This window comes from Colobus angolensis, unplaced genomic scaffold (genome assembly GCF_000951035.1).
Source record: "Colobus angolensis palliatus isolate OR3802 unplaced genomic scaffold, Cang.pa_1.0 Scaffold26, whole genome shotgun sequence".
Classification (NCBI taxonomy): Eukaryota; Metazoa; Chordata; class Mammalia; order Primates; family Cercopithecidae; genus Colobus; species Colobus angolensis.
The window spans coordinates 7,980,903-8,005,787 of NW_012115821.1; the positions used below are offsets into that span (position 1 = coordinate 7,980,903).

The following is a 24,885-nucleotide window of genomic DNA, read 5'->3' on the forward strand; positions in this document are numbered from 1 at the left end:
ACTCTTCACCCCAGCATTCCCAAAACATGTGTTCATACCCACAGCTCCCTCAATGCAAAGGAATTAGACCAAGTTTAGACCAAGTTTGTAGAATGTAACAAAAAAAAATTTTTTTTTTTTTGAGTCAGAGTCTTGCTCTGTCACCCAGGCTATGGCGTGTTCAAGCAGTTCTCCTGCCTTAGTCTCCTGAGTAACTGGGATTACCGGCATGTGCCACCAGACCGGGCTAATTTTTGTACTTTTAGTACAGACGGGGTTTCACCGTGTTGGTCAGACTGGTCTCAAACTCCTGACCTTAGGTGAACCACCCGCCTCAGCCTCCCAAGGTACTGGGATTACAGGTGTGGGCCACTATGCCCGGCCAAATGATGACTTTCAGAGCCCCCAGTCTTCCATCTTGTCCATTTGTTGAATGAATGCCTTGTTTCGCAAGAGGTGGTCATGCTGTTAAATAAGAGATACTTGAGAGTATTTTCCATGATGTCATCTGAGCTTGTGGGTTTTTTTTCTTTTTTTTTTTTCTTTTGTCTCTCCTATATAATAACATACCTTCTGTATTAGCCAGTTTTTTCTTTCTCTAGTTTTGCATGTGGCTGAATGGTGGAATGTCTGTTTTCTTTTCTCAGGCAAAATTAGCTGCTTAGTGCTTTCCCCAGTTATTGTTAGGGTTGAATGAGCCTCATAAAGTACAAGAATATGTCCTAACAGTCATAAACAAGAATGTTCTAGGATGTGCAAAAATCCTCATGTTAATGACAATTTTTAATTACACGCTCTGCATCCCAGATTTAGTGAGTCTATTTCTGATGGATGTCAGCTGCTGCCTGCCTTACAAAAGTCTTGAAACCTGGAGGGCTTTAAATGTAGGTGGAGGCTGAGGTACCTAGGGGTTTGCCGAGTGCCAAAGACTGGCTTTAACTCCGTTGCTGAGGCAGGTGCTGACATATCCCTTTGGCTAGGGAGGCACGTCACATGCTGGAGACTAACAGAGAAAATGGTAAAGCCAGCTCTCAGGGGAGTCTGCCGAGAAAGCCCTACCCTCTGGTTCACCAGCATGTCTGCTGAACTCTGTTTCTAGGAAAATTTAATGGCTTTATTTTTCCCTCACAGAGAGAGGGGGAAATCCCAGATATGGATGATTTGCCTGACTCTTGCTTTAAGGATGAATTTCTCTGCTTACCATAGGAAACTCGTCTGCTGTTGACTTTCATAAAGGTTCAGGACTGTGGAAGTCAGTTACATCCTGCTGGGGGAGTCATCTTCCCAGTAAGTGGGAATAGGCACGTGGTTTGAGTAACGGGCAAGTCATCTATATGCTTTCTGTCCTTCAGGTACACCAGTACTATAGCTGTCTCCCAGAAGAGAAAGTCCCTTATGTCAACAGTCCTGGAGAGAAACTGCGAATCAAGCAGCTACTGCACCAGCTGCCGCCACATGACAATGAGGTAAGGGGCTAGAGGGGGCTTGTGCAGAATTTTCTTAGTTCCTTCTGTGAATTGTTACCTTTTTCATAATCTGCCACCAATGAGATAGCCAAAGAAGAACTCTGGCCATTTATTTTAGGTTTTAGCTTCCTTAATTACAGCCAAAATAAACTGGCCAACAATTTACTTCTAGAGAGTATTACTAAAAAAGCAGAAACTCATTATAAACTGGATGGGCCTCTATGCCTGGCACTACTAGCTATTTGGGGGTAACCTGGGAGCACCAAAATTCAAAAGCTATGATTCCGAGTTTTCTTTCTTGAAGAATATGCCACGTGGGTTGCCTGTGTGTGTTGGAGAGATGATAGAGATCCCCTGGACCACTTCAAGCCCTGCAAAAACTTTGTGACTCTCTTGAATTTTCAGCATCATTTCATATTAAATGAGTGTGCAAATTTTCCACACTACATTGCAGGAGAAGTTGTGTGTCCAGAATTGTAGCTCTGAACAGCTGTGTTTTTGTCATGGTGAAGTCTGACTTGCCGAGGTTGTTCTTTGTACTGTTGAAAGTGTGGAGTAGCAGACTGTCCTTTTTTCTGAACCCAGAAACATGGCACTGTAAATGGGCATCTCTTATCCTTGAAATCTGATTGCTCATAAAGAGAAATTTATAAACATGATTTTAAAAGATCATTATGCTGGAAGGGAAATCAGTTTACATACTAGAAATTCATTTTTAGGTATCTGGTTTTTAAAAATAGTAATCCTATGGAACTGAACTGTCTACTTGACTCTGACTGCATTTAAAACAAAAATGTAATTTTAAATGGATAGGAGAAATAACCCCTTTAGAGAGCTGGACACCAGCTTTCTACCAGCCCTCTCACCCACGAGCTGGATCCCTGCAGCTCCGTCCCAGAGGAAATGAGTGCTTTTCAGTCTTATTTCCCTACATTAGAATGAAAGGGGATAATTTGAGAGCCTCAAAAATAAATTTGAGTAAGCAGCACAAAAACTTTAAAACTGAAGCAGTTCCCTAGAAAGAGAGCTATAATCCTCTTTACTGCTGCTTATTTCAGACATCATAAAACAAATATAAATAATGCTTTCTCCTTTAAAGTTGAGAGCAAGCATTGTAACCTGATGCCTGGTTAACTAATTTGGAAGTGAAAAATGCGGGTTTTTACAAGCAGGAAGGGTGTGCCTTCCTTTGAAAGCATGGCCCTAAAATGTCAGTGGTGTAACCATATATTCTGGGCTGTTCAGGTCACTGCAGTTCTCTCTGGAACATTTACATGAAGGTTTTTTTTTTTTTTTTTAACACTTTTTATTTGATAGAGGGAAGCGATTGGCTCTTCTCTGATCGTAGTGGTTTGTTGTGTTTATGGTTAACTGTGCTTTTATGAAAAAAGACACCATTCAAATTACAATGTCCTGTTGGTGGGAATTGTGTGTGTGTGACCCAGTGGGCAGATTTAGCCTATTTGAAATGGCCCTTTTGAAGACAAAGGGTGATTGTGATTCTAAAGTAAATATTTGACCATTTTCTTTTTTGCACAGATAAGACAATTTTGATATACACAGCTGTCCTGGTTTTCAGATTAGGATGTGACAGCCCTAGCACAAAGGTTTCCCTCTAACCATCTGTATAACAAATCATCCAAGCAATTCACTTAACCTTTCTGATGTCCAGATTACTCCAAAGTATGACAGGAGATGGGATTAGGACCATGTTTCCCAAAGTGTGGTAAATATATATATGACCCTGAGTGTTATGTGGACATGGCAGTAAATGAAATGAAACTACATATTGAGAGAGTTACTGTCTTTTAAATTGTATTGTATTCCTTGTGATAGAGGCGTTGAATAATCAAGGAAGAAATTTCAATTTAGGTGCTAGCAGGTGTCTCATATCTCTCTAACTCACACTGGCCTCCACTTTTAAGTAGGAGCATCAGGGATCTCTGTTTTAGGATTTCCTACAAGCAAAGTGACCAGATAGAATGTAACAACACAGTTCTGTTCCCATTCTATTTAGGTTTCTTCTGTTTTTTTGTTTGTTTGTTTTGTTTTGTTTACAGGTGATATTGGTTTTCCATTTATAGTCATAATATACTTTCTTTTGAAATAAATGCATCCAAGTTTCCAAAAAAATTGAGTCAGTATTAAAAACAGCATTAAGTAAATAACAGCACAAGAATATAGCATAGCACAATTCCCAAGGTGTGCATAAATAAGGGGAGATACTGAATTCAAATTATATTTAATGTTCCTCCCTTAATTCTGTGAGTTTCTATATTTAACAAGAAGGAAAATGTCTCTTGCAAGTCGACTCAACTGAAGCCTAGCAGGCAGCTTGTTCCCCGCTCTACAGAGATAAATATGCAAAGACTTTTGTGCAGCACCACAGATGCCTGGACCAACTCCTCAGGCTCATACCTTTGTTCCTTATTTTTCCAAAGTGAGATGGGAGAACAGAAGCTGTGAGCACATGGACACCTGCTCTGGCTCACCGACTTAGAGTCATTCTTGATGTCAAGGATCACTTGCATGGGCACATGGAGATGAAAGCATCAGGTTCCTGCAGTTTGAAAGAAGGAGAACTTTTCAGCTCTTTCCTGGCAGCTGAGCCACCCCAGATGATTTGATCTTAATATTGTGAGCAGAGTGAGGCAACCACGATAAGGAGCAGTCACAGAACCTTTAGCCTGCCCAAGGCTTGGGATCCAGAATTCAGAGCCTTTGGTAAACTCTTTCAGCTGTCAGCAATCTTAGCAGAGACTCACCTTAAATCTCTCCAAGGCTGTTGTGGTTAAAGTTCAGGCGAGGGCTATAAAACCAAATGAGAGTGTGTTTAACGAGAAAACTCAGAGTCATGGGCTTCGGGAATCGTAAGGAGCAAGGGTGACTTCTTCCATGCTGTTGTCTGTGTCTGTTCAGGTTCGATACTGTAACTCCCTGGATGAGGAAGAAAAGAGGGAGCTGAAGCTTTTCAGCAGCCAGAGGAAACGTGAAAACTTGGGCCGTGGGAATGTCAGGCCTTTCCCAGTCACCATGACAGGAGCTATTTGTGAACAGGTAAGCATGGATTCAGCGGAGTGAAGACGCATTGTTGTGGCATCTTTTCACCCATTCATTCATCCAACAATTGTTTTATTGAGTGCCTACTATGTGCCTGAGATAACAGTAGTGAACAAAAGACAGGAAAGTTTCATCTTGCCCTTCTAAGGAGTTGGATTCTAGGGGAGGAAGTCAGACAATAAATGTAATCAACAAAATAGAAAAAAATACAGCAAGGAAGAAGACTTGGATGTGCTGGACAGGTGGGGAGGCTGCAGTTTTAAGGAAGGTTGGTGGGGAAGACCCTACTTAGAAGATCTGAACAAAGATGTGCACAGATGTGCAAGAGGGAGTGAGTCATGCAGATTTTAGGGCAGAGGGAATGCTAAGGCAGAAGGAATGACCGGCTCAGAGGCCCTGAGACGGGAGGGTGTCTGTTATGTTCAAGGAAAAGTGAGTTGACCAGTGGGCTGGGGCAGAGGGAGTGAAGGGAGAGAATTCAGATAAAGTCAGAGTTCTGGGTGAGCCATTGGAAGGACTGAGCAGAGCAATGACATGATGGATTTATATTTTAAAAAGAGACCTTTAGAAAATGGAGTTGGCTCGGGCCATGGGTCAGCCTCCCTCGCAGGATCATACCAGAGCCAGAGCCATTTAAAGAGGAGGTAAATGATCTTCTCCCGAGATTTGAGAGTTCCTTATTGAAGTGCATGAACCTTCCCAGTCATGTTGACAGGAGCTATTTGTGAACAGGTGAGAGTGGGTTCAGGGGAGTGAAGAGGCATTCTCCCTGGGACCTCACTGAGTTCAAGATTCTGGATTTCCTTGTCTCCTCTGCTCCTGTTGAGTGCTCAGGGTGTGGTGAAGAAGAGTTTTAGAGACTGCAGGGTGGAAATACACCTTGCCCCACCTCTCAGCTGCCACAGGCTTTCCAGTGCTGATTGTCATTCTTGGTACTTCTCTTAGTCCTACAGCTTTTTGAACATTCCTATCTAACTCCTTAGTCTCTGCATAGACCCCTTGAGAGCTGAAGATACGTTAACCGGATCAGTGAAGAGGAGGTAGGATGCTGCCCAAGGGAAGCAGAAGTCATTTGAGGCCCTTGTTTGAGATTTCAGAGGGATAGAGTGAGAAGGTTCAGTTATATGGGATGGGAGAGCTAATTGACCAGAGATTTGGCAGTGGGCTCTTTATTCTTGTAAAGTATATCTGGGACCGACCCTTAAGGTACAGCTGGTCAGTGGTTGTGATCTGAGATTCACTGTGTTCAGTCCAGGCAAGCTGGAATCCTTGCTACCCTAAGATCAGTCTCCTGGAACCAGGCAAGCTGAGTTTGCCTAAGGGAGAAGGAAGGTTGGGCATTTTGTGGGCAGGTGCCAAGAATCGTGTAGAATAGTGCCAAGAGTGTGGAGGCAGAAAGAGCTTTCGTAAGTTTGACTCATGTTTCTTCCAGATGACCTTGACCATGTTACTTTTCCTTGGTTTTGTCATCTATAGAAAGAATGAATGATGACTCATGTGAGGGTTATATAGGATTATGTCTGCATGCTTTAGCTCTGCTAACATTATCACAGAAGGTAAGGATAACATGATGCCTTTCTTTTGTCCAGTCACACATGGATGAGCTCCCAGAGACTATTTTTGAGGTCTTTACTTCATTTTCTAAGATGCATTTCAACCCATAGCATGGGAAAGATTTGAAGATAGCTTCTCTGCTCTTTAGACATTGTCCCCTTAGCTCAGCCACTCTTGTAGGACTCCAGTATTAGACTCAACCTGTGAACCTCATGGCCCATGCCATGGTCAGCAAGAGCATCTCCCTAGACCCACTTTCCACACTTTATTCTTCCCTCAGAGACCTTCAAATCATATTCTTTTTGTCCCAGCCCCAACTATAAGCATAGGTGGCCAGTGATTCTGCCTTGTTTCTTTCAGGATCAAGAGGCAACTTGAGAAAATGAGTGAGAAGGTAGGAAGGGATAGAAGAAATCCTTTCCATAGTTTGATCTTAGAAGTGGTGCCATGTCAATCAAGACTATGTAGGAAGATGTTAGAGGAAGCAGGCTAAAAGCATGTCTGAAAGGCACACAGAGAAGGTAGTTAAGGGTGAGCGTGCTATTATGTACCCCCCCTCCCTCCCATCTAAAAGTATAGGCCCACCTCCTCCAAGCCCGTCCTGCCACCCACCCCCCTCCCTAGCCACTCCTCCTAGTGTTAAACCTGGCTGTGTCTCTGCATGGAGTTTGAAGTATCTGAAAGATAATGAGGCTTTCCTCTGTGCCAGTTTGCCTCCTGCCTGCAGAACCCCTGTATGTTATTATGCTAAAAGAGCTTTTCTTTCTTTCTCATCTTTGTGATTCCTCATTCTCCTAGTGACTTTATCTCTATATTATTTGTAAGCCTTAGGAAAGGAGAGTTCAGGGAGGACAAGAAAAACCTGCCCTGCTGCCTATGTAAAGCAGGAAGCATAGTGACTGCTTTGAACATAAGCACTCAGTAGCCAGCTAATGGTGGTTGTCCTTTATCGTTTATGCACAGCACTGGGAGATAGGGACTGGTGTGACTACTGACGTTTCTGTTTGCCTCGCAGTGTGGAGGCCAGATCAATGGTGGAGACATCGCTGTGTTTGCATCACGCGCTGGCCATGGCGTTTGCTGGCACCCGCCGTGCTTCGTATGCACTGTCTGCAATGAGCTCCTGGTGGATCTGATCTACTTTTACCAAGATGGGAAGATATACTGTGGCAGGCACCATGCTGAGTGCCTGAAGCCACGCTGTGCAGCCTGCGATGAGGTTAGAGCAAACTCCAGCAGGTTTACCTGCCCATCACCCCTTCATTGCACCATAGCCAACACATGGTCTTCTGGCTTTCTGCATTGAAGAAATATATGCATATGAATTATATGCATAAGAATAAATATGCATATAACTGGCCCTAAGTAAATTCAGAACTCTAAAAACAAAACAAAACAAAATTGCATTGTGCATCTTTAGATATTAACCCTAATCTCATGGAATAATCAGTAATGGAGTTCCATTTTCCAAGATTCAGTGCTGCAAAATGATTAGAAAAGAGAAGAAAATGGGTAGCATTATTTGATTTTTCTACAGTTTATAAAAGTTCTGAATGAAAATTCAGGAGGCAGATGGATACTTCATTTGGATATCTCTGCTCCATGCTCTAAGAAGTGCCCTATTTAAGAAAGCAGGATAGAACCCAAGACCTCTGCCTGGCCTTCTTCCCCTACTAGAAGCACACACTACCGTGTAAGCTGACAGAATAGAAAACCTGGTTTAGCTTTATAAGTTGGAAGCAGAAATAAGAATGTTCTAAATCTGACCACTTTTATGAGAATAATTTGGATAAATGTCCTAGACAGAGGTTTCCTCCTGTGCAAAGGATTTTTTTGCATCTATCTTTCCCTGTAAATAGCTGTGTGGGAGGTGAGTAACACTCCCCTTTTTCAGCCGGAGAACCTAGTGTTACATGGGCATTTCGTTCTTAGAAACTACCTACAGGGGACTCACTTTCTAGGAGGAAGCTGATCAGACTTAACTAATTTGGATTCTAACACTAATGATGATGTTCTAGAGAGACCTTCTAGAAAGATAGCTGAAAAACTAAATTCAGATCCAACTCTGTGGTTCTAGGACACCTTTTTACCTTCATGCCTTAGTTTCCACATCTGAAAATTGGTGCTCAGAATACAACTTTGTGTTGTCTAATGACAATTAGAATATAATTGAAGCACACACTTTGAAATTTGTTTATTGAGATATAGTTTGCATAGCATTAAGAACCCTTTTAAAGTAAATAATTCTGTAGATTTTAGTGTATTCACAAAGCTGTGCAACCATCACTGCTGATTCCAGACCATTTTCGTCAACCAAAGAGAAACTCTGTGTCCATTAGCAGTCACTCCTCATTTCCCCTTTCCCTAGCCCCTGGCAACTATTAATCTATCTCCATCTCTGTGGATTTACATGTTCTGGACATTTCATGTAAGTGAAATCATATGTGACCTTTCAAGTCTGGTTTCTTTCATTTAGCATGTTTCCAATGTTAATCCATATTGTAGTATATATAAATACTTCATTCCTTTTCATAGCTGAATAATATTCAATTGTATGAATATATCACATTTGTCTAGCCATGTATCAATTGATGGACATTTAAGTTGTTTCCACTTTCTGACTACTCTAAACAATGCTGCTATGAATATTTATGTACAAGTTTTTTGTGTACATATATTTTTAGTTCTCTTGAGTGTATATCCGGGAATGGAATTACTGGGTCATATGATAATTCTAAGTTTAATCTTTTGAGAGAATGCCAAATTGTCTTCCAAAACAATTATAACATTTTACGTTCCTGCTATCAATGAATGAGGATTCCAGTTTGTCCGCTTTCTCACTAATACTTGTTATTATCTGGTTTTTTTTTTTCATTATAGCTATCATAATGGGTATGAAGTAGTATCACATTGAGGTTTTGATTCAATTCACATTTCCCCAACAGCTAATAATGTTGAGTATCTTTTCATGTGTTTATTAGGTATTTGTGTATCTTCTTTTTCAGAGAAATGTTTCAAAAATTAATTTAAATTTTTTTGACAACCTTTTCAATTGGGTTATTTCTCTCTCTCTTTTTTATTTTTAAAGACAGAGTCTCACTCTGTCACCCAGGCTGGAGTGCAGTGGCATGATCTTGGCTCATTGCAGCCTCCACCTCCCAGGTTCAAGCAATTCTCCTGACTGAACCTCCTGAGTAGCTGGGATTAAAGGCATGCACCACCATGCCTAACTAATTTTTGTATTTTTAGTAGAGATGGCGTTTCACCATGTTGGCGAGGCTGGTCTCAAACGTCTGGCCTCATGTAATCCACCCACCTCAGCCTCTCAAAGCACTGCGATTACAGGTGTGAGCCCCTGTACCCGGCCTATTTTTCTCTTTATTATTGAGTTGTAAGAGTGATTTGTATATATTCTGTATACTAGTCCCTTATCAGATGATTGACAAATATTTTCTCCCATTCTATAGCTGTATTTTCACTTACTCAATGATGTCCTTTGAAGCATAAAGTTTTTAATTTTGATGAAGTCTACTTTATTTATTGTTGTTTATGCTTTTAGCATCATATCTAAGAAATATTGCCTTTCAGGGTCATAAAAATTTACACCTGTGTTTTCTTCTAAGCATTTTATTGTTTTTCCTGCCCCTAGCTCTTTAATCCCTTTTGAGTTAATTTTTCTGTTTTTCTTTGAGATGGAGTTTTACTCTGTCACCCAGGCTGGAGTGCAGTGGTGCAATCTCGGCTCACTGCAAGCTCCACCTCCTGGGTTCACGCCATTCTCCTGCATCAGCCTCCCAAGTAGCTGGGACTACAGGCACCTGCCACCACACCCAGCTATTTTTTTGTATTTTTAATAGAGACAGGGTTTCACCATGTTAGCCAGGATGGTCTCGATCTCCTGACCTTGTGATCCACCTGCCTCAGCCTCCCAAAGTGCTGGGATTACCAGGCGTGAGTCACCACACCCAGCCTTGAGTTAATTTTTATCTATGATGTGAGGTAGGGGTTTGAATTCATTATTTTATATGAGGCTCTCCTGTTGTCCCAGCTCCTTTTGTTGAGAAGACTATTTTTTTCCCCATGGAATGGTCTTGGCCCCCTTTTCAACAATTAATTGACCATATATGTATGAGTTTAAATCTGGATACCTATTCATCTATATGCCCAGCCTTATGCCAGTGCCATGCTGGCCTGATTACTGTAGCTTTGTAGTAAATTTTGAAATCTGTGCTTTGAAATTTTAAAAACTCTATATTGGGGGAAAATACACATGATTGTGAGGGCCTGGCAGGTGGTGTAAATGAAGGTGATTTATTTAAGGCAATAGGGAAGGGTGAAGAATATGACAAACTGAAGAACTTGCCACTCATTAGAAAGCAGCAGCCTCTCTTCTTAGCTCTAGTTTATTATTGCCATGTAGGAATGTGCGCTGAGCATTGCAAATGTTGTGTTTTCAAAAGAGAAACCAGGATTCCAAGTGTTAATATGATATTTTCCATTTAAAAAAATAATGTGTCCAGACCAAATGAAGCAGATATGTATGTCCAATGTGCCTGTGAGCTGTCAGTTTTTGATCCTGCCTTATGTTCTCCAGGGTGGAACATTCTTTCTCTTATTAAATGTGGTTAAGTTAATTACTGGCTAGGCCAGAAATCATGTTTAATTATGCTTTAGGTAAATCCATATATAGGAACTGACATACATACAGAATAAACATATACATATGGATTTTTATTTAATTATTTGTGAGTGGGATCTGCTTTCTTACCCTTCTAGTTCAGGGTCCCCATAGCTTTCTTCCTTTAAAGTGTGTCCTTCTGGATGGGTCTCACACACTGACCATTTGGTTTCCCCATCTCCAGATCATCTTTGCAGATGAATGCACAGAAGCTGAGGGGCGACACTGGCACATGAAACACTTTTGCTGCTTCGAGTGTGAGACAGTGCTGGGTGGCCAGCGCTACATCATGAAGGAGGGAAGACCCTACTGTTGCCACTGCTTCGAGTCCTTGTATGCAGAATATTGTGACACCTGTGCCCAACATATAGGTGAGGCAATACTTGGCAGTTGGCTTTATCCTTCTGTGATGAGGTCACCTTTGTTTTGGGTGTAGTTAAAATATCTTTGATTGCACGTGATAGAAAACCAACTCATGCTAACTTAACTGAGAAAGGGAATTTCTTGATTCACAACACTAGAAAGGCCAAAGAGTATACTGGCTTTAGGTAGGGGTGGATCAAAGGTTCAGACAAAAACAATTTTTTTCTCTGTATCTCAGCTTAATTTGCCTTCTGTTAACATCATTTGAGAGAAGCTATCTTCACCTAATGGTCGAGATGACTCACTAGTGATACTAGACTTAGTATTTGCATTCTCAAAAGGAGAAGAACTATGTCTCTGCCAGCTTGCAGGTCAGTTCTTCCAAATAAGAATCTTATCAGCCTTGCTTTGGTCAAGGGCCCACCTCCAAGTTGGGACTATGTGCCATACAGTCCCACAACTGAGGGTCAGGGCAGTGGGGGAAGCTCAGAAGGAAAGTCTAAACAGATATCTTCCATAGCCTCCTTGGGACAAGATGGGGATTTGCAGAGGGAGGAATCAAAGTGGTCCTCTTGGTAGGGAGGGATAGTCAAGGAAACCCAGTGGCTTCTGGCAAGTATGTCTTAAAAATAAATAAATAAATAAAAGCTATTCCAGCCAAATGCAAAGCAAATGAACCTCAAATAGTCCATAAACTATTAACTCCCCCAACAAGTGGCAGATCTGAGATGGTGAAAATCATTTTCCCTCTGCAAATAACCAATTTGTTCAACCCTTCAAGGCTATTCCAGATCATACTGCATTGTGGCTTATTCATTCAACTTGCCTTTTCTGGCACCTTGGGAAGGAGCCAACCTTGGGGGGAAATAAAACATTGGTAGTGGCTGAATGTCTGTGAGATCACAGCCAGACCGTCCAGTGGCTTGTGCAATCCCAAGAAGAAGTCTGTTTAAAAGCTGCCAGTTTCTTACCTAGAGTGAGGAGATATAGAGATAATCCATTTTGGAGCCCATTTTGCCCCACTTAAAAGGTTTTATTAGGACCACAAAAAGTGGCTTTGTCTTCCTGGTTCATAAGAAGTGATGTATTCAAATGGAAAATTAGCTAGTATTTGGAGAGCTCTGTGTACTGATAAAAAGCCTGGCTTTGTGGACAAGACACCTACCGTGTGCTCAACAGTGCTTTGTCATTGGGCACTCTTGTCCCATATACTCAGGCCCAGGCTTAAGCTCTGCTGTGAAGACCTTTGTCAGCAGCATTTCTTCTGGGGGCTTGGGTGATGGCAAATTCCCCATCCCCTAACCCCTAAAATCCTCACCCCTCTCACAGCCTGTTGCCTGGATTCAGTACCCAGGAGCTTTCATGTCTCACAAGATCAAAGTGGTCAAACAGATAAACCTTCTTTTTGCTAAGAGTCAGGAAATGCAAAGATCAATTATGACAAGTGGCAAGATGTGTGAAGAAGGGGACAGGTGGGACAGTGTCATGGAAAATGGTGCAATGTCTTGACCCAGTATTGCCCAACCAAGGATTCAAGTCTGCAAGTGCACACTTGCTCAGGTGAGAGGGGCCATGTGTGCAGAATACCAGTCCGTGGCAACAGTACCCCTTCCCATCCATATTTCAGTTTTTTTCTGTTTCTGTCCTTGGAGGCTAAGAGCCTCTCCAGAAACTGCCACTTAGAATTTTTGCTCAGTACTTGGCAGAGAGAAAAATCTCTCCGTTGCTGCAGCATGTACACCTCAGATGGCCCCTCAGTTTTCTTCTCTTACTGTCTCCCTTTGGCTGCCCAGCACATTTATTGGAGTTCCCTCCTCTTTTCCTATTAAATCCTAAAAAGGTGTCAGTGTTTTCTCAGAAAAGGGGACCATGGTGGCCTGCAGTATTACTGCTGCTGTAGTTAAAATTGCTGTCCCTAATGTTTGTTTTAAATCCACTTTTCTATCAAACATAATTTTCCTGTGACAGTGAAAGAGCACACTCTCTACAGCACGCATACCTCAGTCACTGGGTGCTTTACCTCTGACCATACTGTACAAATATTCCATATTTATACAGCCACTCAGAGCAGGCCCTGTGTCAGGCAGCCGTTGCTAGGGCAACGGTACTTTTGCCTGTGCACAGCAGAGTAAACAGTCCTATAAACAGACCGAGGCTGTGGCAGCAGTAGACACACACACCCTCCAAGAAGTGCTTAAAGGGCTTAGAGAAGGAATAAAGAAGGAACGCTTAGATGCTGAACAGCAGAGACCTTTTCCAGATGCTTCGAGTTCAGGAGCAGTTCAGAGGACCATCTGACATCGATGTTTATCGGGGACCACGTTCTGCTGCCTGCCAGGCTGCTTTATGATATACCTCCCCTCCACTCTCCCAACCCAAGCCCATCCTTCCATGAGGCCCCCATCCCCAGGAACTAGGCCCTTGCTGCTGCATCTGAGCATGTCTCCTTGCCAAAGCGTGGAGAAGCAGCTGGTGGCAGACGGGCCAGAGGGACTGGACTTCCTGTGTACCTCTAACAGGGAGTGGGGATGGCTGCAGCTGCTCTGGATGCTATGCTGATTAGAGCTCACCAAAGGACCCAGGGATGCCATCATGAGCTCTCTGCACTCTAGGCATTTGAGAAAGGGAGTGAGAAGGAGGAGAAAAAGGAGGGTGGGAGAGGGGAGGAGAGACAGAGCAGCCTCATCGTTCTTTCTTGGATTGCATCTGGGCAGTGACCCTCAGCAAAGAGAGAGACAGGCTTTCAGTCCTAATGCAAATAGAAGAAGATTGGTCAGTAGGCCCAGTTCTCAGCACTCCATGCATATTAACTTAGTTACCAAGTACTATGATTATCCCCACTTGTACTGAAGGGGAGACAAAAACAAAAAGAGATGAAGCCATTTGCCTAGGGTGGCACGGCTGGAAAGCAGCAGACTCAAGATTTGAACCCCAGCAGGTGGCCTTCAGCATCTTTACAACCAGCTGCAATGGGATGGAGCTGGGATTTGAACCTGTGTTTGTCAGGGTCCTGGAGCCTTATGCTTAACTACTTCAGAGTCCTATGTCCCTGTGATGTCTGCCTCGGATTTCTCCCAAGGGCCTGGGGAGGAAGTGTCCACAGAGCTTGGGGTTGTCTGTTTCTAGCCCCGCCCCAGCTGGTTCTTTCTCACGCTACCGGGGAGCACTGGTGCTGTAAGAGATGGAGTTGATCTGTCTCAAAAAAAGAGAGAGATGGAGTTGATTAACTTGGTTCACACAGTTCCCTCTCTCCTACTTGGGGTGGCCCTTGTGGCTGCTCCTATCCCTGTAAAAAAAAAAAAAAAAAAATCCCCTCTTAGTCTCTAAGGCCAGGTTCCAAAATGAAAAGAGACCCCTGTAGTTTGGGAAAGAGCTAATAAGAGAAGAATTGCCCTCATGCCTCTCTCCCTGGGCTCCATAGACACAAAAGTGAGGGGATAGACAGCGGAGGAGAAAGGCAGGCTGCTTGGGCTGGTGGCCTTTTGTTCTTGCAATTCTCTTCTTCTCCCTAATTTCGTGTTCGCCGCCTCTTTAGGCAAGTCTCCAGAAGTTCTTCCTTGAAAGTCCAGGCTCAGGAACTCTCAGCCACTGAAGACGAAGGTCACATTAATCCTTGTTTTGGGGAAGCCATGTATCATTATGTATCAGGAGACTGCAAGGGTCCTGGTCCACCCTACAGTCATAGCTTGAGGCTGTGTTCCCAGCAGGTTCTCCCCACAGGAAGGGGCCCCAGCAATGACCAGCTTCCATTCTGCCAGTTTAGCAGCTGCTATAAAAAGAGCCTGCTGTGTGACTGCCTTAGCAAAGTCCTGCCTTAGAAAAAGCAATGAGAGGTGTTGGCTTAGTGCAAGTCCCTTGCCCACCCCTGAATCAGTCCCTGGGTACCAGGAAAGCAGATTGTTTTTTGCTGGCCTATGTTGGGCCCCAGGTCAGCTTTTGCGCCACCCAAAGCTCACGGCCTGAGGATGGCAGGAAATGGTGTCCCACAGGGAGATGAAGTCCTATAGCCAGAAGAGGGCAGAGATGATGAGAAGGGAGAACGCCCAGGGCTGTGGGAGGCTCCCTTAGAAAGCAGTGTGGCCAGGCTGTATAAACCTGACACAGTCCTGTCACAGCGAGGAACTGTACCTCTTCCTTTCCTGATGAAATTAAGCAAAGGGTACGCATGCTCCCACAGGGGCAATAGCTTTGGCAATACCATGTCTAGGTTTTTCTTTACCAAAAGCAGATTTTTCCTTAACAAGAGTTGAAATCCACATTTTTATTTCCCACTAAGTCCGTTGAGACTGCTTTAACAGAATAGCACAGACTGGGTGGCTCCTGAGTAACAGAAATGTATTGCTGACAGTCCTGAAGGCTGGGAAGTTCAAACTCAAGGCACCAGCAAATGTAGTGCCTGCTGAGGGCCTGTCTTCTGTTTCCTGGATGATGCCTTCTGGCAGAGTCCTCATATGGTGGAAGGGGCAAGCAAGCTCCCTTGGGCTTCTTTTATAAGGGCACTAATCTCATTCCTGAGGTCTCCACTCTCATGACCTAGTGACCTCCCAAAAAGCCCCATCTCCTAAAGCCATCACTTTAGGATTTAGGATTTCAACTTAGGAGTTGCGGAGAAAACATTCACCGTAGCATCCACTGAATTGCTGCTGTGACTTACCCATCGGAATAGCATATGCTAGTAATGGGATTCACTCAATCTATCTATACACAAAGAGCCCTGTCATAACACCAGCCATGTTCCAGGTCCTGGAGATGCTGTTGAAACTTAATGAGTCTGTCCTCATAGAGCTTCACTTTTAGCAGGGGAGAGAAATAATAAACAGATGCATATATAGACTGTTGCAATGTAAAGTGGTATTAATGCTATCAAGAAAACTCCAGCAGGTAAGTGTGGAGAGCAATGGAGAATCACTATTAGTGTGGACAGGAAGACTTCTCAGAGGAGTTGGCTTTTTAGCAGATGCCTACCTAGAGTGAAGGAGATAGTATCAATGTTATGGTTGAGAATAAAACTTCCTGGATACAGATCTTGTCTCTGGTTCCTAGTTATGTTACCCTACGCAAGTTACTTAGCCTCATCCGCCTCTATTTTCTCATGTGAAAACTGCAAATGATATTAGAAAGCTAGCCCAAGGAGTTGAGTGATTAAATGAGTTTACATATATAAAGCTGTTAAAGCAGGGCATGATCATATGTTAGTATTACTATCGCTATTTGTCAGGGAGAAATGTGTCCCAGGCAGAAGGATCCATAGACAAGTCATTTTAACCTCGAGTCTTTGTGCTTGGAGCAAATGAGTTAAGGTGCATACTGGTACAACAAGGAGTTCTTGTAATAGGACATGAATACCATTTACATAGGAGTCTGATTGTTGATTTATTAATTTATTCTGCCGCACCTGGAATCCTGAGACAAACCAAGGTGCAGTGTGTTTCATGTCCCAGTGCAGGGCTCTGAGCTGCTCATCAGCCTCTCCAATGTCTCTTATTATTTTAGGTATCGACCAAGGTCAAATGACCTATGACGGCCAACATTGGCATGCCACCGAGACCTGTTTCTGCTGTGCTCACTGCAAGAAATCCCTCCTGGGGCGGCCATTCCTCCCGAAGCAGGGCCAGATATTCTGCTCACGGGCCTGCAGTGCTGGGGAAGACCCCAATGGTTCTGACTCCTCCGATTCTGCCTTCCAGAACGCCAGGGCCAAGGAGTCCCGGCGCAGTGCCAAAATTGGCAAGAACAAGGGCAAGACGGAGGAGCCCATGCTGAACCAGCACAGCCAGCTGCAAGTGAGTTCCAACCGGCTGTCAGCCGATGTAGATCCCCTGTCACTGCAAATGGACATGCTCAGCCTGTCCAGCCAGACGCCCAGTCTCAACCGGGACCCCATCTGGAGGAGCCGGGAAGAGCCCTACCATTATGGGAACAAGATGGAGCAGAACCAGTCCCAGAGCCCTCTGCAGCTCCTCAGCCAGTGCAACATCAGAACTTCCTACAGTCCAGGAGGGCAAGGGGCTGGGGCCCAGCCGGAAATGTGGGGCAAGCACTTCAGCAACCCCAAAAGGAGCTCGTCACTGGCCATGACAGGACATGCTGGCAGCTTCATCAAGGAATGCCGAGAAGACTATTACCCGGGGAGGCTGAGATCTCAGGAGAGCTACAGTGATATGTCTAGTCAGAGTTTCAGTGAGACCCGAGGCAGCATCCAAGTCCCCAAATATGAGGAGGAAGAGGAGGAGGAAGGGGGCATGTCCACTCAGCAGTGTCGGACCCGTCATCCAATCAGTTCCCTGAAATACACAGAGGACATGACGCCCACAGAGCAGACCCCTCGGGGCTCCATGGAATCCCTGGCTCTGTCTAATGCAACAGGTAGGTTCTGTTCACCTCGAAAACAGATAGCAAGGGTTAAGCTCTGGGTGACTGGATGCTGGTCTTCAGAATTTTTTTTTTTTTTAAATGGAATCACGCTCTGTTGCCCAGGCTGGGGTGCAGTGGTGCAATCTTGGCTCACTGTAGGCTCCGCCTCCTGGATTCATGCCATTCTCCTTCCTCAGCCTCCCAAGTAGCTGGGACTACAGGCTCCCACCACCATGCCTGGCTAATTTTTTGTATTTTTAGTAGACATGGGGTTTCACCATGTTAGCCAGGATGGTCTTGATCTCCTGACCTCATGATCCACCCGCCTTGGCCTCCCAAAGTGCTGGGATAACAGGCATGAGCCACCACACCCAGCCTGGTCCTCAGGATTTTAATGTTGTTTCTGCCATGTGCCCTCTTCCAATAGGCTGCTGAGGAAGGTAAACCCAAGTTTGGGATGGCTTCTGTCTTTGATGGGCTTCCCTGTAAACAAAACCTGAGACGGGTCCAGATGTCTGTGATATATTGAGAGAATGCTCCCGGGAGAAGGAGGGTGAGAGAAGGAGGACGGGGCACGGGGAGGAGCAAAGTGAGGAATGGTGTCTCCACTGGGGTCTGGCTTCTGCCTGATCCCACAGGGGACCCTGATAGATGAGTTGCACTATAGAGCCAATTGCTTCTTGTGACAAAGGGGCTGATGTTTTGTACCATCATGTCAGTTGGTCATCAGCTTTGGGCTGCTGAGGAGTAACAAGGGGATGAGACTGTGGATGTGGGCTTGGGGCAAGGCAGCTCCTGTTGGCCAAAGGCAGCATTAAAGAAAGAGAATGCTATGGTCTGAATGTTTTCCCCAAAATTCCTAAGTTAAGATCCTAAATCCCAAGGTGATGGCATTAGGAGATGGGGCCTTTTGGGAGATGACTATGTCGTGAGAGTGGAGACCTCATACATGGGATTAATGCCCTTATAAAAGAGGCCCAAGGGAACTTGTTTGCCTCTCATACCATGTGAAGGTGGAGAAGGTGTAGCTGTGAGCTGATGGCAGTACTCACAGTACCTGGAGCCCAGTTGCCCCCAACCTGGTGCTGCTTGGGGCACCAAAGCATCCATGACAGCTTCTGAGAGTGTTCTGAACCTATTGCATATATATTATATATATGCAATATATAATTAATATATATGATAAAATATGCACAAGTATATTTTTTATATATATATAAAAATTAGCTGGACTTGGTGGCACATGATCATAGTCCCAGCTACTTAGGAGACTAAAGCAGGAGGATCACTTGAGCCCAGGAGGTTGAGGCTGCACTAAACAATGATCCCACCTCTGCACTCCAGCCTGGGCATCAGAGTGACGACCTGTCTCTAAAAAAAAATTGTTTTAATATTATTTATTTAATATTTTAAACATTATTTTAAAAATATTTTTAAATGTGGGAAAAAATAGAGTACTGTAGATTTTCTGTGTGATGGTGCTACTTAAAGCAGAATCTGAGGATAACACTCACTGAGAACTATCACCCATCAGCGACGAGATTAGTACTGAAGCTAAAAGTGTTTGGAAACTCTTACAGCAGTTCGATGTTGCGGTGACATCCAAGTGAGTGTTCAGCAGGCTTGTCTTATTAATGAGGGTATAGACCAATCAGGGTGTTATAGAACTCACATACTGAGCTCTTTGTGCTGTGTCTCAGGCATGCTTATCAGGGCCATATGTCAGTCCACAAGGGATTGAAAATAAAAAGAAACTAGTCCTTCACCACTGACAGCTTGAGAAGAGTAGTGCTCTAAGATGCTCTCAGTATATCTGCCCCTTTGTGGGCAAGGTACCAGAGGAGGGAGACACACGTTTGCCCCTTACAGCAAGGATTCCGTAGTCGATGGTGTCTGGATAGAGACTGTGATAATGTTAGCCCCATTTGAAGGGGTCGACCACTGCTCAGCTCCAGCTGCTTGTTGCCATGTGCTGGGATATTTATGTATCCACCTAACCCTTATAGAGCTCTTGCAACGTGTCAAACATTGTTCTAAGCACGTTATAAATATTAGCTTGCTTAATTACATTGTCATAACACTGTGAGGGAGGAATATTGCTATGATTCTCATTTCAGAGTTGAAGAAACTGAGAAATGGAGAGATTGAGGGACTCACCCAAAGTCACTCAGCTTGTAGAGTGGTAGAGCAGGGATTTGAACCTGTGCGTATGATTCCAGAACCTTGCTCTTAATCACACCGGGCTGCCAATCTGATATGAGCCCCATCCTGTCAGATCTTCCAATTTTTCCAGAGAAGTTAAAAACGTGGATTTTTAAAAATATGAAATCTATTTCAACTCTGCTGGACAAACAAAACGAGGTTCTGAATTGTGGCTTGTCCATGCAATGGGTTTTACTTTCTATCCTCCTCAAATATGTCCACATCTGTATTCCTATTTGTCCCAGAACAAAGAGTAGATATCCTCATCCCCATGTTTCAGATGAAGAAAAAAAAAATGAGGCCTTGGTGACTAAGCGCCTTGCCTCATCTCTTAGAAGTGAGCAATTAGTGCAGAGTGATGACTGCCTGGCTTCCAGCCCAGGTTATGTTATTCTCGAAAGATTTATGTGCTATAATTATTTAAGAGGGCAGCAGATAAATATATACTTCAGCCTCTGAAGCAGAGTTTCTGAAAGCTAGACCACCTGCATTAGAATCATGGGGGTGCTTGATTCAAACCTAGGCTCCTGGGCCTCCCCCTAACCGCTTGTATCAGAACTCTACAGAGGTGGGGCCCAGGAATCTGCATGTTAAGCAGATCTCTGCTGAGGCTGATGTGCACCATTGTCTGAGGGGAGATGTGCCTAGGTTTGTCTGCTCTGACTGTATTATCCTCACCTTGTGGCTCATGAGGAAATCAGGAGGGCTAGAGGTTGAGGAATGTCGGAAAGAGCAAGTGAGGAAGACACTCAGTTTCCATTCCTAAGTAGGGAGTGGATGCAGTTTCCATTCCTAAAGAAGACATCACGGGAGATTTACTCTCGTGATTTTCTAGGATCCTTGGGCAAAGCAACTAATACCCCTTTGCCTCAGATTTTTAGGAAGCAACCCTGACCATGTCTGATAAAACTGAGGGAAAAAAACTCCTGAGGTCAACACTGTCTAATATGGCAGCCATATGGGGCTGTGGAAATTTAAATGAATTAAAATTAAATGAAATTAAAATTTCAGGCCATTAGTTGCACTAGACACATTTTAAGTACTCAACAGCAATGGCCTGAAGTTTAAATTTTATTTAATTTGAATTCATTTAAATTTCAGTAGCCTCCTGTGGCTAGTGGTGACCCTGCTAGAAGGTGCAGATGACCGGGTGAACTGAGAAGATGGGCACAATATTAAACCATCATTAGTCTCTGAAGTTCTTACAGGAGCCCTAATTTTTTGTCTTTCTAATTAATTAATGGTTAGGATTACCAGTTCTGGAGTCACACTTGCTGGGATGAGATCAAACCTTCATCATTTAGGAGTTGTATGGCCTTGAACAAGTCACTTAAACTCTGCAAAACTCAATTTCCTCATCCATGGAATTTTGTGAATAAATGGATAAAGGTGTTCCTATGGTACTTCCTTTGTATAGCTTTGGTGAGCATTAAATGATAAATGCATTTAAAATCATTAATATAGTCTTTGACACACATGACCTTCTATAATGGTTACCTGCTACTTTTTATTAATTCTTTCTCCCCCCAAACACACTGATTCATAGTTTTGGCCCCTAAGCCTGTTGTGGCTACTAACTTCTCCCACCATCCACCAGCTGTGCAGGTTTGCATTTTAGATTTGAAAATACTCCTGCGTGGGGGAGGCGTAGTGGCTCACACCTGTAATCCCAACACTTCGGGAGGCCAAGGCAGGCGGATCACTTGAGGCCAGAAGTTAAAGACCAGCCTCGCCAACATGGCAAAACCCCATCTCTACTAAAAATACAAAAATTAGCCAGGCATGGTGGTGGATGACTGTAGTTGTAGTTCCAGCTTCTTGGGAGGCTGAGGCACAAGAATCACTTGAACCCAGGAGGCGGAAGTTTCAGTGAGCCAGGATCATACCAGTGCACTCCAGCCTTTTGACAGAGCAAAAATTTGTCAAAAAAAAAAAGGAAAATACTCCTGCAGGCTTCTTTTTTCCTAACCAGCTTGAGAAAGCCATGAAAAACAGGGAATTAAAGCAAGTGTGTTTCTGTGGTTCTGTCAGATACGACAGTGTCGAAGAAAGATGGTGGCTAATATTCTAAGCACAGCTTCATCATTCCTCTTTGGAGCAGACCCTAAATAGCCTTTCACATCCTACACTGCACACACATACACCAAGGAATAGACTTGGAAAGTTGGTGTTTTTGCTGCTGTTCCTCGCTGTTAACATTTGAATTTTGCTAGAAAATGCAGTCGTTTTTTTTTTAAATAGCATTCTAAACTATCTGCATATATTTAAATCCTAGAGTCACAGTCTGAATACCAGGTACGTGCCATAAAAGGCTTAGTGAAAGCACCTTGATCTTTCAGATAAAGCTAGATTTCAAGATGATGGATTCTTTTTTCTTCCGTGGTCAGTAACTTATATTATTGAATAAGTCTGTAGTGTTTAATCTGGCATGAAGTGTGATCTTTCTTTCTGTGGGTATCATTTTTCCTCAGAACAGATCTGAAAAAACGGATAGCTCCAGTGGCTTGTCAGCCTTAGATCTGGGCTTTGGCCCCTCCCAATGTGTTTAGAACTGGGAGTGTACAGTCCCTTCTCCTTGGAAAACACAATTCATCCCTTATGCTCACACAGAGTGAGTCAGGCAGGCACAGCCACCATTTATACCACCGCAATGCAGGAGCCTTGCAGAAGTGCTTTAACTTTGCCAGTCCCTAAACATGCCTCTAAAGCAACTTGCAGCCTGTGTAATCATAGCATTGAAGTAGAAATAATAACAACATCAAGAACAACTCACATTGAGTGTTTATATGGACTGGATTTTTTCTAAGCATCTTCCATAAACTCACTCAGTCCTCACAACAACCCTATGAGGCAGACACAGTTGTTATTCCCGTTTTACAAATGGTATACATGAGACACTGAGAGGCTGAGTAGCCCAAGGCCACACTGCTTGGAAGTAGAAGAGCAGGATTTAAACTCGGGCCTTCTAGCTCCAGAGCTTGTGCCCTTCAACACTATGCTATGGCCGATGTGAATGACCATGGTAAATGTACTGCTGCTGCTGATGTTGATTGTAACCAATGATAATCATAATAGACCAGTGGCTATGACCTGACATGCTAATGGCTTCATGTAGAATGCCTCTTTAAATGCTGTAAGATAAATCTGATCATTATACCCATTTTACAGATGGGTACACTAAGGTTCATAGAAGTAGCCTTTTTATAGTCACCACAGATGGCTAGGGCTTGATGGCCAGGACTTGATCCCAGGTGTGATTGACTGCAAAGCCATGCACTTAAGTGGCCTGATATTCCTCACAAGAAGGGTCATAATCACAGTTAGAAGATTTGCACGGTGGCTTTAGCTGAAGGGATAGGCATTTTCTCTCCTGTGGCAGCTGGCTCGTTGATTTGTCTGTTTGACTCTGACAATGCTGAAAAGAAGCATGAGAGCACAGCTGTGAATGACAGAAGTCAGAGGTGGCAGTCCAAGATGATGTGCCAAGGTCAGAGTTAGGAAAGACAAGGCAGACAAGCAGAGATGGTCCAGGGGCTGGTGCCTGGGCAAGAGACACGAAGGGCAGAGCGGGGGGCAAAGGTATTCATTGCAAATTAGAGGTCAGGGCTCAAGTCACACACTGGGACCAGGTGTATACTAGAGCTGGAATTGGAACTGGCTGCCTTAGGCACAGGCCACACCACAGGACAACCGGAAACTGTGAGCTGGTCCCTGGTGAAGGATGCTGGTGTGGAATGACGAGGCTGGGAACTTGACCATTCCTTGAGGATCAGCCACATTCTCTCAGGGGTGGTTGGTCATAGAGAGCTGGGTCCTATAGGAAGTACCTCTAGGTAAAGATGGGAGTGAGGGAAGGGGAAAGAACATTTCTGTTTGTTTTTTTGATTCACTCTGCAAATATGACATGAGCACCTACCCTGTGAGTTACAGCAGAATAGTATGAGAGCATGGGCTGTAGACCAGTATGCCAGAGCTGGAAACTGGACTTCTAGTTTAATAGCTCTGTGACCTTGGGCAACTGATTTATCTATTCTGCACCTCACTATCCTCATCCTTGAAATGGAATGACCCTACTTTTCAGGGTTGTAATGTGAATTAAATGAGTGAGTTCATATAAAGAATTTAGAACAGTGTCTAAACAGCCTCTAAGTGTTCATTGAATACTGGTTGGTATTAGTATTTGTAGGTGCCACCTATGCAAGGTGCTGGGAATGCAGTGCTGAGCTGAATTGGACATGAGCCTTGCCCTCTTGTACCTCACAGTCTAGTGAAGTTGATAGACAGTAACCATCCAATTTTATGATATAAGTAAGTATGAGGCTGCAAGGGCTTACAAAGAGGGATGTGGCTGAGTCAAAAGACATCCTGAAAAAGTGGTGCTTCAGGGATAAGGGAAGGGGCATTCCAGGTAGCAGGAGCAGCATGTGCAAAGGCCCTGTGGTAGGAATATATGAAGAGTTGACAGAAGGTCCCATGGCTGGGTGAGCACATAGAGTAATAAGACTGGGAAGGAAAGCAAGGGCCAGATGGTCCAGAGCCATTTAGAGTTATATTAAGGTTATAGGCCTTTCTAATAAGGGCAATGGAAAGCCCTTAAAATGTCAGGCCCTGCAGTGAGAGAGGTGACATGATCCAATTTGCATTTTGAAAAGATGGCTTCAGCTGCTATGTGGGGAATTGATTGGAAAAGGGCAACTGCTGATGCAGAGAGACCTGTTAGGAGGCAATGTGGGGCTTTGTAGCCCAGGCTAGAGGTGAAGGTTAATGGCAAAGTTCAAAATAAGAGGATGAATAGACAGTGACTTAGGAGAGGAAATCGGCAGAGGTTTACAGTGTCCCAAGGGGAGTGGGTCCTGGGAGACAGAGGAAAATAGATATGAAAAAATTAGCAATAGATAAAGGTTTGCCTACTCTGTGATTTTTTACTTAGGCCAGCATCAAGTGCAAGCGCATGTGTTATTGGCCTGAATAATTGGAGACAAGAAGCAGGAATCTGAAAGGGCTTCCTGCCTTCTCTGATCAGTGTTGCATTGTTGTGTCAAGGCCATGCCGTTTACACACCTCATCTACACACCTTGGCAAGGGAACTTTAGTTGTACAATACCACAAGGTAACAAGGTAATTTTTCACCGTTGCTGGCAAACTGGGAAAGAACCAGAAAACAACAACATGAGGGTATAAAGCAACAACTGGAACCACTGAGTTTACCAAGAATGTCTGAAATGTTTT

At 43.8% G+C, this 24,885-nt stretch overlaps 1 protein-coding gene across 2 annotated transcripts in view; it reads left to right on the plus strand.

The window, feature by feature from the left end:
* PRICKLE2 (prickle homolog 2 (Drosophila)) overlaps window positions 1–24,885 on the plus strand; it is a 134,455-nt gene that overhangs the window by 62,881 nt on the left and 46,689 nt on the right. For both annotated transcript variants that reach the window (XM_011947184.1, XM_011947185.1), the window contains exons 3-7: window positions 1,332–1,445; window positions 4,365–4,502; window positions 7,075–7,278; window positions 10,922–11,108; window positions 16,594–17,466. In XM_011947184.1, the coding sequence (XP_011802574.1) occupies window positions 1,332–1,445; window positions 4,365–4,502; window positions 7,075–7,278; window positions 10,922–11,108; window positions 16,594–17,466 (1,516 nt within the window). The remainder of the gene's footprint in view (window positions 1–1,331; window positions 1,446–4,364; window positions 4,503–7,074; window positions 7,279–10,921; window positions 11,109–16,593; window positions 17,467–24,885) is intronic.